We start from the raw sequence: 16,414 nt of genomic DNA, 5'->3' as shown, positions 1-16,414 counted from the left end.
CATGAGAACAGGGTGGTGTGTTGAAATGGCAAGCGACAGGGAGGTCTGGGTAATGCTTGCGGACAGACCAAAGGTGTTGCACAAAGCGGTCACCCAGTCTGCATTTGGACTCTCCAACGTAGAGGAGACCGCATTGGGAGCAGTGAATGCATTAGACTAAATTGAGGGAAGTGCAAGTGAAATCCTGTTTCACTTGAAAGGAGTGCTTGGGCCCTTGGACGGTGAAGTGGGGGGGGGGAAGTAAAGGAGCAGGTGTTGCACCTGCGGTTGCATGGGAAGGTGCCGTGGGTGGGGGTTGAGCTGTAAGGGGTGATGGAGGAGTGGACCAGGGTGTCCCGGAGGGAACAGTCCCTAGGGAATGCCGACAGGGGATGAAGGGAAGTTGTGTTTGGTGGTGGCATCATTCTGGAGTTGGCGGAAATGGCGGAGGATGATCCTTTGAATGAAAGGCTGGTGGGGTGATAAGTGAGGACGAGGGGGACCCTATCATGGTTCTGGGAGGGAGAGGAAGGTGTGAGGGCAGATGCACAGGAGAGGGCCGGATACAGTTGAGGGCCCTGTTAACCACCATGGGTGGAAAACTTTGGTTAAGGAAGAAGGAAGCCATGTCAGCCTTTTCCTGCCCCACGGAACTCATTTCTTGCTATCTTGACTCCATTCTCTCTCCACTTATCCAGTCTCTTCCCACCTACATCTACAATTCCTCTGATGTCCTACATCATATCAACAGTTTCCAGTTCCCTGGCTCCAACCGCCGCCTCTTCACCATGGATGTCCAATCCCTCTACACCTCCATCCCCCAACGTGTTGGTCTGAGGGCTCTACGGTTCTTCCTCAGAGGCCCGAACTGTCTCCATCCACCACCACTCTCCCACGTCTGGCTGAACTTGTTCTCTCACTGAACAACTTCTCCTTCAACTCGTCTCACTTCCTCCAAATAAAAAGTGTGGCTATGGGTACCCCCATGCGACCCAGTTATGCCTGTCTCTTTATGAGGTATGTGGCTCATTCCTTGTTGTAGTCCTACTCAGGCCCCCTCCCACAACGCTTTCTCCGGTACATCGATGACTGCTTCGGTGCCGCTTCATGCTGTCGTCTGGAGCTGGAAAAATTTATTAATTTTGCTTCCAATTTCCACCCCTCCATCATTTTCACATGGTCCATCACTGACACTTACCTTCCTTGACCTCTCTGTTTCAATTTCTGGTGATAGACTGTCCACCAATATTCATTACAAGCCCACTGACTCCCACAGCTACCTTGACTACAGCTCCTCACACCCTGCATCCTGTAAGGACTCCATCCCATTCTCTCATTTCCTTTGGCACCATCACATCTGTTCTGATGATGCCACTCTTCAAAACAGTTCTTCTGACAGGTCTTCCTTCTTTCTTAACCGAGGTTTTCTGCCCACGGTGGTTGACAGGGCCCTCAGCCGTGTCCAACCCATCTCCCGTGCATCCGCCTTCACACCTTCCTCTCTCCCCCACCCCCCACCAAACCAGAACCATGATAGGGACCCCTTGTCCTCCCTCATCACCCCACCAGCCTCCGCATTCAAAGGATCATCCTCCGCCATTTCCGCCAACTCCAGCATGATGCCACCACCAAACACGTCTTCCTTTCATTCCCCGTCGGCATTCCCTAGGGACCATTCCCTTGGGACACCCTGGTCCACTCCTCCATCACCCCTTACAGCTCAACCCCCTCCCACAGCATCTTCCCATGCAACCACAGAAGGTGCAACACCTGCCCCTTTACTTCCCCCCTGCCTCACCATCCAAGGGCCCAAACGCTCCTTTCAAGTGAAGCAGCACTTCACTTGCACTTCCCTCAATTTAGTCTACTGCATTCGCTGCTCCCAATGTGGCCTCCTCTACATTGGAGGGACCAAACGCAGACTGGGTAACAGCTTTGCGGAACACATTCGGTCTGTCCGCAAGCATGACCCAGATCTCCCTGTCGCTTGCCATTTCAACACACCATGCCCACATGTCCTTCCTTGGCCTGCTGCAAAGTTCCAGTGAAGCTCATCGCAAACTGGAGGAACAGCATATCAACTTCTGATTAGGCACTTTACAACCTTCCGGACTTAACATTGAGTTCAACAACTTTAGATCATGAACTCTCTCTCCTCCATCCCCACCCCCTTTCCAATCCCCTTTTTTCTAATAATTATTATAATTTTAAAAATATATGTTTTTCTTTTCCCAGCTATTTCTATTATTTTAAAATTTATTTCCATCCATTGTTTTATCTCCACCTTTTTAGCCTATTTCGACCTCCTTTCCTCCCCCCCACCCCACCCCCACTAGGGCCATCTGTCACTTGCTCATCCTGTTTTCTACCCTTAATGTCACCATTAGCATATCCTTTAGCTAATATCACCACTGTCAACACCCCTTTGACCTTTTGTAGATGACATCTTTGGCAATCTTTCCTTTGCCTCCACCTATCACTGGCCCTCTATCCAGCTCCACCTGTACCACCCCCCCCCCCCCCCCCCCCCCGCGCCTGCCTTAAGCAGCTTATATTTCACCTCATTTCTATTTCTCTTCAGTTCGAATGAAGAGTCATACAGACTCAAAGTTAACTCCTGTCTTCTTCCCCACAGGTGCTGTCAGACCTGCTGAGTTTTTCCAGCTATTTTTGTTTTTGTTTGTAAAGAGTAGGCCAGGTCAAATGAGTATACTTGAATTTTTTGAGGAAGTACTTTAATAAAGGAATATCTTTGCTTTATTTATTGGGACTTCTAGAAGTTCAGCAATAAGGTTTCACAGAAGAGATTGTTAGTTAAAACTCAAGCCCTTGAACTGATGGCAAATTATTGATCTGGGAATGTGATTGGTTAGATGGCAGAAGACAAGGGATATGTATTCAAATTGAAGGAAGTGACCAGTGGTGAACTACAAGGATCTGCGTAGGGGTCTCAATTATTCACATATCTAATCGTGACTTGGATAATGTTTTCTGATTTTATAAATGAAGAACTATATATCCAAAGACACACATACTGCAGAACATGGAAATATGAAATATGAACATAAAATGCTGAAAATATTCTCAATAGGGGAGGGGCTGGTGTAGTGGTAATGTCAGTGGACCAGTAAACCAGAGGCCCAGCTAATGCTCTGGCGACACAGGTTCAAATCCCATAATGGTACCTAGTGGAATTTAAATTCAATTAATAAATCTGGAATTAAAAGCTAATTTAATGGTGACCATGAAACCGTTGTCAATTGTTGTAGAAAGCCACCTGGTTCACTAATGTCTTTTAGGGAGGGAAATCTGATGCCTTTGGTCTGGCTTACATGTGACTTCAGAGCCAAAGTAATGTGGTTTACTCTTAAATGCTCTTTGCAATGGCCTAATCACTCGGTTGCATCAAAACGCTATGAAGTTGAAAAGGAATGAAGCCGGATGGACCAACCGGCATTTGCCTAGACACCGGAAACGATGACAGCACACCAAGCCTGGAAACCCTGCAAAGCCCTTCTTACTAACAGCTGGGGGCTTGGTCCAAAATTGGGAGAACTGTCCCTCAGGCTAGTTAAGAAACAGCCTGACATAGCCGCACTCTCGGAATCATATGAACATAAGTAGGAGCAGAAGTGGGCCGTTCGTGCCTTAGCACCAATCAGTATGATCATGGCTGAAGTGTTTGTATTTCAAGGTCTACGTTCCCATCTAACCCCGATTAACCTTTGATTCCCTTCCCTACTGCTGCCTTAAAAATATACGGTGACCCTGCTGCCTTCTGAGGCAGCTGGTTCAAATGTTGCACAATCCTCAGAGAAAAAAATTCTCCTCATCTCTGTCCTATAAGGGTGACATCTCATTTTAAAATGGTGCCCCCTTGTTCTGGACTCAGCCACAAGAGGAAACATCCTTTCCCCGTCCACCTTGTCAAGACCATTAAGGATCTTATATACTTCAATCAGGTCACCCCTCACTCTTCTAAACGCCACTGGAAATAAGCCCAGCCTATCCAGCTTATCCTCATAAGACAACGTGCTCATTCCAGGTATCAATCTAGTAAAGCTCCCCTGAACCACCTCCAAAGCATTTACACCCTTCCTTAAATAAGGTGACCAAACCTGAACACAGTATTCATGATGCGGTCTCACGAATGTCCTGTATAACTGAAGCATAATATCCTTACTCTTATGTTCAATTCCTCTCATAATAAAGGATAACATTCCATTAACCGTCTTAATTTCCTGCTGTACCTGCATACTATTTGTGACTCATGCACAAGAACAGCTGGTTCCCTCTGCACCAGGGAATTCTGCAGTTGTTCTCCATTTAAGTAATGCTCTACTTTTTTTATTATTCTTGCCAAAGGAACATTTTCCCACGTTATAACCCAGCTGCCAGACTTTTGCCCACTCACTCAACTTATCTATACCCGTCTGCAAATTCATTATGTCTTCACAACAAACTTTCCTACCTATCTTAGTGTCATCTGCAAATTTAGCGACCGTGCCTTTGCTCCCCTCATCTAAGTCATTGATGTAAATTATACAAAGTTGAGGCCCCAGCTCAGACCGCTGTGGGATCCCACTTATCACATCTTCCAATCAGAGAAAGACCCATCACACCAATATTCTATTCAGGCCAATATGTTACCCCTTATACCATGAGCTTTTATTATCCGCAATAATCCTTTGATGTGGCACCTTATCAAAAATGCCTTCTGGAAATCCAAATACAGTGTGTCCACAGGCTCCACTTTATCCACAGCCCATGTTACTCCTTCAAAGAACTCTAATATATTGGTTAAACATGATTTCCCTTTCACAAAGCAGTGCTGACTCTTCCCAATTACCTTATGTTTTTTAAGTGCCCAGCTATAACTCTTTTAATGATTGATCCTAACCTTGCCCATGACAGATGTCAAGATAACTGGCCTGTCATTTCCTGTTTTCTGCCTCCCTCCCTTGAATAGAGGGGCCATATTTGCTACTTTTCAGTCTGATGGGAACTTTCCAGAATCTAGGGAACTTTGGAAAATTGGCACCATCACATCATCTACCTCATTAGCCACCTCCTTTTAAGACCCTAGGATGAATTCCATCTGGACCCGGAGACTTGTCAGCTCCCAGCTCCATCAGTTTGCTCTGTACTGCTTCCCTAGTGATTGTAATTTCACCAGGTTCCTCTCTCCCCTCCACCTCTTGATTTACAGCTATTACTAGAATGTTTTTTTTTTATCTTCCATAGTGAAGACAAGCAAAATATTTGTCATTTCATCCACTATTTTCTTATTATCTACTATTGACTCCCCATTCTCACTCTCTTGAGGACCAACACTCATTTTATCTATTCTTTTCCTGTTTAAATACTTGTCAAAACTCTTGCTATCCATTTTTACATTTCTAGCTTGCTTCTTAATTCCTTTCTCCTGATTAACCTTTCAATCATTCTCTGCCATTCTTTATATTCTGACCAATCATCTGACATGCCACTTGTCTTTGCCCAGTTGTATGCTTTTTCCTTAAGTTTGATGCTTTCCCTAGCTTCTTTAGTTAACTACGGATGATGGGTCCTCCCCTTAGAATTTTTCTTTATAGTAGGAATATACTTATCTTGTGTATTCTGAAATATCCCTTAGAATGTCTGCCACTGCTTCTCCCCTAGCCAAGTACTCCAGTTAATTTCAGCTGGCTCATCTTTCGTGCCACATAGTTGCTCTTATTTAAATGTAAAATACTAGTCTTAGACCCACTCTTCTCCCTTTCAAATTGGATGTAAAATTCAATCATATTGAGGTTGCTGCTACTTATGGGTTCCTTTACCCTAAAGTCATTAATTAATCCTGTCACATTACATGATAAAAACAAAAAACTGCGGATGTTGGAAATCCAAAACAAAAACAGATTTACCTGGTAAAACTCAGCAGGTCTGGCAGCATCGGTGGAGAAGAAAAGAGATGACGTTTCGAGTCCTCATGACCCTTCAACAGAACTGGGTGAATCCAAGGAGAGGGGTGAAATATAAGCTGGTTTAAGGTCGGGGGGGGGGGTTGTTGGGTGGTTACTTTTAGGGGGCCTGTAGACCACTCCCACTAATGACTTCTTTTCTATTCCTCATCTCCATCCAAACTGATTCTACAGCCTGATCTCCTGAACCAAGGTCATTCTCTAACTACTGCACAAATGCCATCCTCTATTAACAGTGCTACCTTTCCACCTTTGCACGGCTTGCTTAATAATCCAGAGATTATAACCTTTTGAGGTTCTGCTTTTCAATTTAGTACCTAGCTGCTCATACGCTCTATGCAGAACCTCTTTCCTAGTTCTACCTTTGTTATTGGTACCTACGTAGACCACGTCAACTGGATCCTCCCCCTCCTACTGCAAGTCCTCTCCAGCCCTGAGTAGATGTCTCAACTTGGCACTGGGCAGGCAACACAGCCATCTGGACTCTTGCTCTTTGCTGCAAATAACAGTGTCAAACCCTCCTCACTATACTGTCCCCTACTACTACTACTATGTTCCTTTTTGCTCCCCCTCTTGAATGGCTTCCATGGTCAGTTTGCTCATCCATCCTGTAATCCCTGCTCTCATCCAGACAAGCTGAGAGAACCTCAAACCCGTTGGACAATTGCAGAGGCTCACACTCCTGCACTTCTGCCCTCTGGGTGTCCTTACCTGCTTCACTCACAGTCACACCCTCCTGCCCCTGATCACTGACCAAATCAGAAGCCTCTATCCTAAGTGGTGTGACTGTCCTGGTACAAAACATCCAGGTAACTTTCCCCCTCCCTGATGTGTCACAGAGTCTGCAGCTCAGCCTCCCACTCATTGACTCTTAGCTGAAGCTCCTCAAGCCACAAGCACTACAGACGTGTTCTTCCCTGGATCACAATGTTACCTCAGAGCTCCCACATGCTGCAACCTTGGCACATCACCTGTTCTGCCATCCTTAATGTGTTTTAATGAATTACTTAATTATATAAAAAAGCAACATTATTAAATGAATAATATATTTTATGAACTTTACTACCAATTTGTGTATTATTGTAAACCATAGGAATAGAATAAAATTTACCCACTTAGGTGCTCACCAAACAGCTGCTGCCTTTCCCTGTGGTAGAGTAAGAACCAATTCCTACAGGGTGCGAAAGATAGAGTAAGGAAATGAACACCTCCTTCGCACCCCTCATTCACTGAACTACCCCACTGACCAAACTACAAGTCTGCACTTGGTTTCCTCAGCTGCACTCCATTTTATAGACGATATCTCAGAAACCACGATCATGACCCCTGGGTATGTCCTGCTCCACCAGACCCACCAGAAGTGGCAGCATGGTGGCATTCTCCCAGGAAGTTTTCCTGGGAGTTCTCAACATCGACTCTAGACCCCATGAAGTCTCGTGGCATCCGGTCAAATGTGGGCAAGGAAACTTCCTGCTGGCATAGGCAATAATAACGCTGGCCTGGCTAGCAATATTCACATCCCATGAAAGAAGTGAAAAAAGCAACTTAGCCAAATGCAGCTACATTATAACCACACTACTATACCCCAGTGCCATTGTGTTACTTGTATTTGTGTTAAACAATTTAGCATGTATAAAATAATTAATCTTTATGTTACTTACTAGCAAAGTATCTTTAAAAGCAAATGTGGACTTGGAATTGGTGATCAACAGAAAGAAGTATGTGTGTCCTGGAAACACATGTTTTCCAAATTCCCCCCCCCCCCCCGCCCTACTGTTCGGAAAAATTGAGATCTCCTGCAGAGTGTTTGACTCTGCTCAGTAAAAGATCTGTTGCTTATGTTGACAACAATTGTCTACCATTTTTCTGCGGCTTTTCACTCAGTTGAAATATGAACTATGATGTGATGGCTAGCGACTCTAAGTATCATTTATGTGCAGTCCGGACAGCAACTTCAGCACAGGCGAATACCACTTGTGTTGCTACTGCATAGTAGCAGCGTATAAAAAGCTAGCTTCACCTGTTGTATCACACAAACTCATGGCCGGGCTTAAGGCTGTCACCTTCGGCCCTGAAAAGTGCCCAATCTACCTGATTACCCTGGAAGGGCAAGGTATCTCAAAAATTTGAGCAACAGGTGAAGCAGCTGTTTAATGCTGCTACTATGCAATAGCAGCATCAGTGGTATTTGCCACTAACAGGAAGCTGCTGTCAAGTCAAAAAGACGTTCTGCCTATCACACAAATGAGTAATGCGGTATATGAATTTCAGTGCCAGTGTGATGCTAGGTATGTAGGCCGTATGTCTGGCAGATCCTATCAAACAGCATGTCCCAGCTGCTGTTCGCAATGGGCAGGGTACAGACCATACCCAACCAGCCCGTGCTTGCAAAACTCAAAACACAATGTCCAACATTAGATGTGATTCTGCAATTAAACAGCATTTGCTAAATAACCCTCAGTGTGCTAAGAATTGCACATAACCAATTTAAGATTGTCAGTCGGGCTCGCAATGTGGTGCATTTGTGTGTACTGGAAGCTACATATATTAATACACAGGGCCCTGTTCTTTGCAGACAGAAAGTACATATACACACATTGTGCCTGTTTCAGCTGAACAAAATAAATGACAGCCATTTGCTGACTCATTCCTCAGGGCAATGCCTTGATCAATCAGGGTCAAGCTGCCTAGTATAAATTTCAAACAATGCTCGGCAGTTAACTGTCAGTCACCATCCCTGATGCATTCTCCATGGCAACACCACTTGCCAACCATCAGCGCTCTCTTTACATACAGTATAAATTGTTGTTTTCCCCTTATATTGGTATTCTTGCGAGGTGCCCTGATGAGTGCAAGATGAAAAGCTTAGTCTTGTCTCTTTTTTTCAGCAGTACTCAAGTTCTGTACTACGAAACGACTAATTTTTGATTTGTAAGTTAATATTTGGATACAGGAACAGGAATGCCTACAGTCTTGTTTACAAGATGATGATTGGCTTTTAACTACATAACAGAAAATCAGTTTTATTGTAAATTGATGTAGTGAATAGTTCAGTTCCATTTAAAACCATTTAAACATTGTGCTATGGTTATGTTTTAAAGTTCTAAAGTATAGAAGCTTGGTTAGACTGCAACTGGAGCACTGTGTGCAGTTTTGGTCTCCTTACCTCAAAGGATATCATTGCCATAGAGGAAGTGCAACAAACGTTCACCAGACTTGTTCCGGGGATGGCAGGACTGTTTTATGAAGAGAGTTTAGGGAAACTAAGCCTGTATTTTCTCGAGTTTTGAAGAATGAGAGGTGATCTCATTGAAACCTACAAAATATTTAAAGGAATAGACATGGTAAATGCAGGTAAGATGTTTCCCCTGGTTGGGGAGTCTAGAACCAGGGTACACAATTTTAAAATAAGGGGGAAGCTACTTGGGGCCGAGATGTGGAGAAATTTCTTTACTCAGAGGGTTGTGAACCTTTGGAATTCTCCACCTCAGAGGGCTGGCTATTGAAGTTCAGTCATTGAGTATGTTTAAGTTAGAGATTTATAGATTTCTGATTAACAATAACATAAAGGGTTATGGGGATAGTGGATAAAAGGCATTGAAGTGTTTGGTCAACCATGATCATATTGAATGGCAGAGCAGGCTCATTGGGCTGAATAGCCTTATCATGTTCCTATGCTCCTATAAAGTGTTTGCTCCCTCATTGGCTGAAAAAACTGTACTCAGTTGCTCTTGTCCATTTTGCTGATATGTTGAAAAATAACTCCTGATATTTTACTTACTGTCCATCAGTAACATTTCATGAAGCATTACTACAAAATAAAAGAAAAACAGAGTTCTAGTTTCTCAAGTTATATTTTTATTCTATTCCATAAACTAAGAGTGTCCTGCTTAAATGTTGTGTTTTCCTGTAGGAATAACTTTTAGTGAATGTAGTCTTTGTTCATGTTTTAATTAATATCCAAGTTTAAATGCTAGATCATCTTTCCTCGCAGTCAAAGCAGACTCCTGAATGACATGAGAAATATCTAACACTATAGTCATATAAATCCCAATATTACAAAGACTCAAATCCTTTTTCTGTACATTATTAATCTTCAAGAATATAGAAAAATTGGTTTGCAATGGGGATTTGTTGGTTACATGCTTCAAGGAGAAAGTCCAGGATATTGTGCCATGAACCCAGAGATAACATAAGTGAGCTGTCATAACCTCAGCCAATACAATGTTTTAAGATTAGTTGTTGTTCTCGGATTTTCAAATTCTGTGAACTGCGAATTTATTTTAGTATCTCTTATTCAAAGATCTGTACGGACTGCCAGGTCAAATTAGATGGAATTGTTTTGCATACAAATCTGAATCTCATCAAACTTTGAAACATAATTCTTCATTTGGGATAATATTTAGTTCAGATGAAATTTAGAGATGTAAGCTCTGAGAGGAATGTTCTGTGGCTTTAAACATTCTTCTGCACCCGTTGGGTTTATATTTCACTATCAGTACAATGGTCAGATCTGATCAGAAGCGTAAAAAATTCTAAATAACTATAAATAATAAGTTGTAGCATGTTTGATCAACCTTGAACGAGTTCAGTAACATTGATCTTTTTGCCTCAAGTACTCAAGCAACCCTGAACCAGTTTATTTAACTAGTTGTGTTCCATTTTGTACATCAGAACATTTTGTAATGCCTCTAAGTAACCATGCCAAGTAATTAAATATTTGTCATTTTTTTTTATTCTAAGATGAGCTCATGTTGCTCATTATCTGAGGGTTTCACTTTCAAAATTTTTATATGCCAATGTTCATTTGTATGCTACAATTTAGTAGAAAATTTCACACGATTGGTTAGGCAACTGAATGTTTTAGATTTTTTTCCCATGGAGAAAAACTATTCTGCCAATATGTAAAAGCATTTTACCCTTTAGTAAAAACAAACTCTATCTTTTTGCATTATTTTGACTTGATTTTATTTTCACTTAAGTTTGCAGGGCATTAGTAGATGAAATAGACTGGGCAGTTAAGAAAGTGGATCCAAAAAAGACTATTCAAGTGGGATCTTTCCGAATTAGTGCTGATGGCTCTCAAAAACCAAATGAGGTATGTATACTATTTAATAAGCACATTTACAGCCACTTATTCAAACAGCAGTGGTCCACGAGTTCAGTAACCTTAATCATATGGGGTAATAGATTATAAATTGAGTCTACCCTTGGGAAATGGAAATAATCTTTTTGTAATATCTTGGATGGACTTTAATATAGAAAGTAATTAAAGTATTTTAAGAATCTTCATCAATAAAAAGAATTTTCAAATTTACCCTTTGCTGTTTGTAGCTTTTAGTAGTATTCCTGAGTTTAATGGAATAATGATTGAAGCAGCATTCCGAGAAAAGGAACTGGAATATTTATTGTAGTGTACTGATTTTTTAAATGAAGTGGATTTCACTTGGCCTGTTTGTTAAGGCTCACATTTAAACTTCCAGTTTTACTGTATGTTTAATAGCTTTTTTCACTGAATACAAACTCTGTCTCGCTAAATTAAGGGGATCAGTTCTGTGTTTAGCTTACACCAACTTATCCCTCTGATGACGTATTTGTCTTACTGGTGTATGTTAAGATGGGAAAATGTTCAAAGGAATGACTTGTATCCTACTCAAAATTCTTCCAGTAATAACTCTCCTATAAAACCTAAAATAGAGTATTATGGGAAGATGCAATGCATCACTGAATGGGGAAATGAGTTTAAATTAATCTAAAATTCTGGTCATAGTACTTGACTGCTGCACTGCTCACATGATCAATATATTGCTCTTAAACTTTGGAATATACAACTACAATACATAATATATATTACTAGTAAATGCATTCCCATGATGGGAAAGAAAGGGCATTTAAATCCATAGCTTCCTGGATGACTGAAGATAGAGATTAAAATGAGACAGAGAAAGGGGGCTGATGAGCAAAAAAAGAGACTTATGATGATTGTCAAGTTAATCCAGGAGAGAACAAAGTTAAATATAGAAATTACAAAAGACATCTCCTTAAATCAAAAAATACAGAGACAGAGAGAGGGCATGAGAATAGATTAGCAACTGACCTAAAAGGAACTCAAAAGACTTATATAAAATGTAAATAGTAAAAGGGTAGTCAAAGGCAGGGTGAGCCCAATTAGTGACTGAAAAGGAGAGCCTGTGGAGGCAGAGGACATGACTGGATACTAAATGAGCTCTTTGTATTTGTCTTCATTGGTGAAGAGGATGCTGCTAATGTAGCAGAATTGGACAAATAGTTGAAGGGAAAAAGAATTACAGGGCTATGGGGATAGTGCAAGGGAGCTGGGATTAATTGAATGACTCTGCCAAGGAGCCAGCACAGGCATGATGAGCTGAACGGGCTCCTTCCATGCTTTGTCTTTCCAATGCTTCATGTGTAAACAATTGCTTTAAAATAGAATAGACTGCACACATGGTGCACTTTTATTTGTTAATTTCAACATTGTGTGCCAGCTGAGCTTGGGGGTAGGTATTTCAAAACTTGGTTAATGTTTGTGAGTTTGACACTTATTCACCAGGCTCATAATTTCCTTAAGAGCTACATTGTTAGAAATTCTGTCCTCTGGATTTGATGTTAAACTGGTGCTCTGCCTTCTGCCCTGGTGTCTTGGCCAATATTCCTCCCTCAGCCAAAACCACCCAGAAAAGAAAAATAGGTTGACTAGTCATTTATTTTTAATAGCTTGTGATGTTTATCAGTATAGTTGACTTATGGACATTAAGCTTGTTTTATTCATTCTTGAGATGGCAGCTGTGCCCTCAAGGTTGGCATTTATTGCCCATCCCAAGTTACTGGGAGCAGGAGTTGGTGGTCTACCTTCTAAAACTGCTGTGTTGGTTTGATTCAACTGTGTGACTTGCTTGGTCACTTTGGAAAGCAGTTAAGAGGCATCCATATTGGTATTGGCCAGATAAAGACAGCAGGTTTCCAATCCTAAAACCCATTCACAAACCAGTTGAGTTTTTATAATGATCCGACATACTATTTAAAAAATAATAATCTTTTAACTGAATTCAAATGCTCATACAGCCAGGGTAAGATGTCAACTTAAATTCTGGCTTACTGCTCCAGTAATGTAATGACTACCATACTTAACATTATTTGTATCAAGTCATTTGTGTTGGGCAATTTAGTGTGTGCATGTATGTATCATTAATCATGTTAATTGTTTGCAGCAGGAGGTATCTGAAAAGCATATCACAGCTAATGTGGATTTTGAATTGGAATTAGTGATCAGTGGATAAAAGTATGTGTCCTGGAAATACAGTGACTTCTAACCCCCTACTGTTCAGAAAAATTGTGGGGTCCTGTGGAGTCTAATCATCTTGTATTTGACACTACACAGTAAAAATCTGTGTTAATCTACGTAGACAGCAATTATTGTAACCACATTTCTGGCTTTTAACCCAATTGGGGGGAAAAGTAGCTAACTGTAACAATAGCCCAGAATTTACTGTGAAAAATAAAGGTGCGGCTAACAGTGCTCACCATTATTTATGTGCAAATCTGACAGCAAATTCAGCCGAGCGCAGCTGTGCAATTAATCGTGGAAATCGCTCACAGATGTGCGACTCTGCCATAAGATGCATGAAAACAGCATATCTCCGTCTGGCTCCACATTCAAACACACTGTAACCTCTCCAGTTTGGAAATCAATTGCCTGGAAGCAACAGTTGTTTGGAAATTTTTTGAGCAGACCTAAGCAACTCTTAGCATCAGTATAATACAGAACTTTGGGAGTGGAAGCATGAAAGATAGAGTATTTGGATAAGTAAAACAATTTTTATTGCTGCTTTATAATGTTTCATCACTGCTTCAGGTAAGTATTTATAATTACTATGTTTTCCTGTTCACATTAGAATGCCTAACCACAAGAATGTCATTCTATAACCCAGAAATGACTTGGTCCAAGCGTTCCAGACTGGAGAGGTTAGTGTATATTGAATGCCATGAAGTTATAGAACTTTGGAATGGTTTCAGCACAGAAGGAGGTCATTCGACCCGTCAGATCAGAACAAACAAAGAACAGCACAGGAACAGGCCCTTTGGCCCTCCAAACCAGCGCCAATCATTTTGCCCGTCAACTAAAACATTTTGCACTTCTGTGTCCATATCCCTCTATTCCCATCCTATTCATGTATTTGTCAAGCTGCCTCTTAAACACCACTATCGTAGCTGCTTCCACCGCCTCCTCTGGCAGCAAATTCCAGACACTCACTACCCTCTGCATCAAGAACTTGCCCTGCACATCTCTTTTATAGTTTTCTCCTCTCATCTTAAATCTATATCCCCTAGTAATTGACTCTTCCACCCTGGGAAAAAGCTTCTGACTATCTACTCTGTCCAAGCCACTCATAATTTTGTAAACTTCTATCAAGTCGCCCCTCAATCTCCATCGCTCTAGTGAGAACAATCCGAGATTCTCCAACCTCTCCTCATAGCTAATAACCTCCAGACCAGGCAGCATCCTGGTAAACCTCCTTTGCACCCTCTCCAATGCCTCCATATCCTTCTGATAATGTGGCGACCAGAATTGCATGCAGTATTCCATGTGTGGCCTAACCAAGGTTCTATACAGCTGCAGCATGACTTCCCAGCTTTTATCCCTGCCGATGAAGGCAAGCATGCCATATGCCTTCCTGACTACCTTCTCCACCTGTGTTGCCACTTTCAGTGACCTGTGGACCTGTACACCCAGATCCCTCTGCCCATCAATGCACTTAAGGATTCTGCCATTTACTGTATAATTCCTGCCTGTATTAGACCTTCCAAAATGCATTACCTCGCATTTGTCCGGATTAAACTCCATCTGCCATTTCTCCGCCCAAGTCTCCAACCGATCTATATCCCGTTGTATCCTTTGACAATCCTCTTCACTATCTGCAACTCCTCCAACCTTAGTGTCATCTGCAAACTTACTAAGTAGCCCAGTTACATTTTCCTCCAAATCATTTAGGTATACTACAAACAGCTAAGGTCCCAGCACTGCAAAACTCTACTAGTCACAGCTCTCCATTCAGAAAAGCACTCTTCCACTGCTACCCTCTGTCTTCTATGACCAAGCCAATTCTGTATCCATCTTGCGAGCTCACCTCTGATCCCGTGCGACTTTACCTTCATCTTTATCTGCACCATCTCTCTGCAAAAGCAGTTCAATTAGTCCATTCCTGCCTATTCCTGTAACCTTGCAAATTCCTTATCTTCATGTGCCCATTAAATTCCCTTTTAAAAGCCACGATTTGAATCTGCCTCCTCCACCCCACCCAAAATCTCCATGGAGTGCATACCAGATCCTAACCTCTCGCTACATTTAAAAAAAAGTTACCTCATACTGCCTTTGGTTCTTTTGCCAATCACCTTAAATCTGCACCCTATGGCTCTTGATCCCTCCACCGCTGGGAACAGTTTCTCCCTACCTACCCTGTTGAGACCCGTCATGATTTTGTACACTTCCATCAAATCTCCTCTCAAACTTCTAAGGAGAAAAAAAACCCCAGGTTTTCCAGTCTTGCTACAAAACTGAAGTCATCTCATCCCTGAAATCATTCTGGTAATTTTTTCTGCACCTTCTCTAAAGCCTTCACATCTCACCTAACGTGTTGTGCCCAGAAATGAAGACAATGCCCCATACCCTGGTTGAACCAGTGGGCTTTTATCATAATTTTCATGCTTTTGCACTCTGCGTTTTGATTTATAAAGCCCAGGATCTTGTCTGTCTTTGGAACCACTTCTCACCTGCCCTGTTATCGTCAACAATTTGTGCACACCTCTCCATTCTGTACCCGCTTTAGAATTGTACCCTCTAGCTTATATTGCCTCTCCTTATTCTTTCTGCCAAAACGTATCACTTCAAGTTTCTCTGCATTAAATTTCATCTGCCATGTATACTCATTCCATTAATATATGCCCTCTTCAAGTTTATCACTATCCTCCTTACAGTTCACAAGACTAAAAAGTTGTTAGTTTTGAAATTGTGCCCTGTATACCCAAATCAAAGTTATTAACATAGATCAAGAAAAGCAGTATCGAAATCTGGGAGAACACCACTTGTATAGCTTTCTGTAGTCTGAAGAACAACTGTTTGCTGTCACTCAGCCAACTTAGTTTCCATGCTGCCAGTGTCCATTTTATTCCATGGGCCTCAACTTTGACAAAACAATTATGTGGCACTTTATCAATGCCTCTTGGAAGTCCACATACACCTCCCTAAACGTTGATGGTGGAAAATTGGGCAGTGATGGTGTGTTGAAAACCATGGGGCTATGGCTGGGTTTTCTCTTGTTTGTTCAGTGTCTCATGCAAATCTACCATTTGTCAACTGGATGTTATACAGTCCCTGCTGAAGGTTGGAATGGCTGGAGAAGACGTGAATGGAGCTGAACACTGAATCATCAGGGAGTAACCTTAATTATGGCAAA

The 16,414-nt window shown here is 41.9% G+C and overlaps 1 protein-coding gene across 1 annotated transcript in view; it reads left to right on the top strand.

Annotated features, from left to right (window-relative positions):
• LOC121275615 (protein canopy homolog 1-like) overlaps positions 1-16,414 on the top strand; it is a 103,338-nt gene that overhangs the window by 46,134 nt on the left and 40,790 nt on the right. Inside the window, exon 2 of the mRNA XM_041183084.1 lies at positions 10,925-11,040. Coding sequence (XP_041039018.1) covers positions 10,925-11,040 — 116 coding nt within the window. The remainder of the gene's footprint in view (positions 1-10,924; positions 11,041-16,414) is intronic.

This window comes from Carcharodon carcharias, chromosome 3, assembly GCF_017639515.1.
Source record: "Carcharodon carcharias isolate sCarCar2 chromosome 3, sCarCar2.pri, whole genome shotgun sequence".
Classification (NCBI taxonomy): domain Eukaryota; kingdom Metazoa; phylum Chordata; class Chondrichthyes; order Lamniformes; family Lamnidae; genus Carcharodon; species Carcharodon carcharias.
The sequence above is the reverse complement of the archived record's forward strand: the minus strand, read 5'-3'. Positions and strand labels throughout refer to the sequence as shown.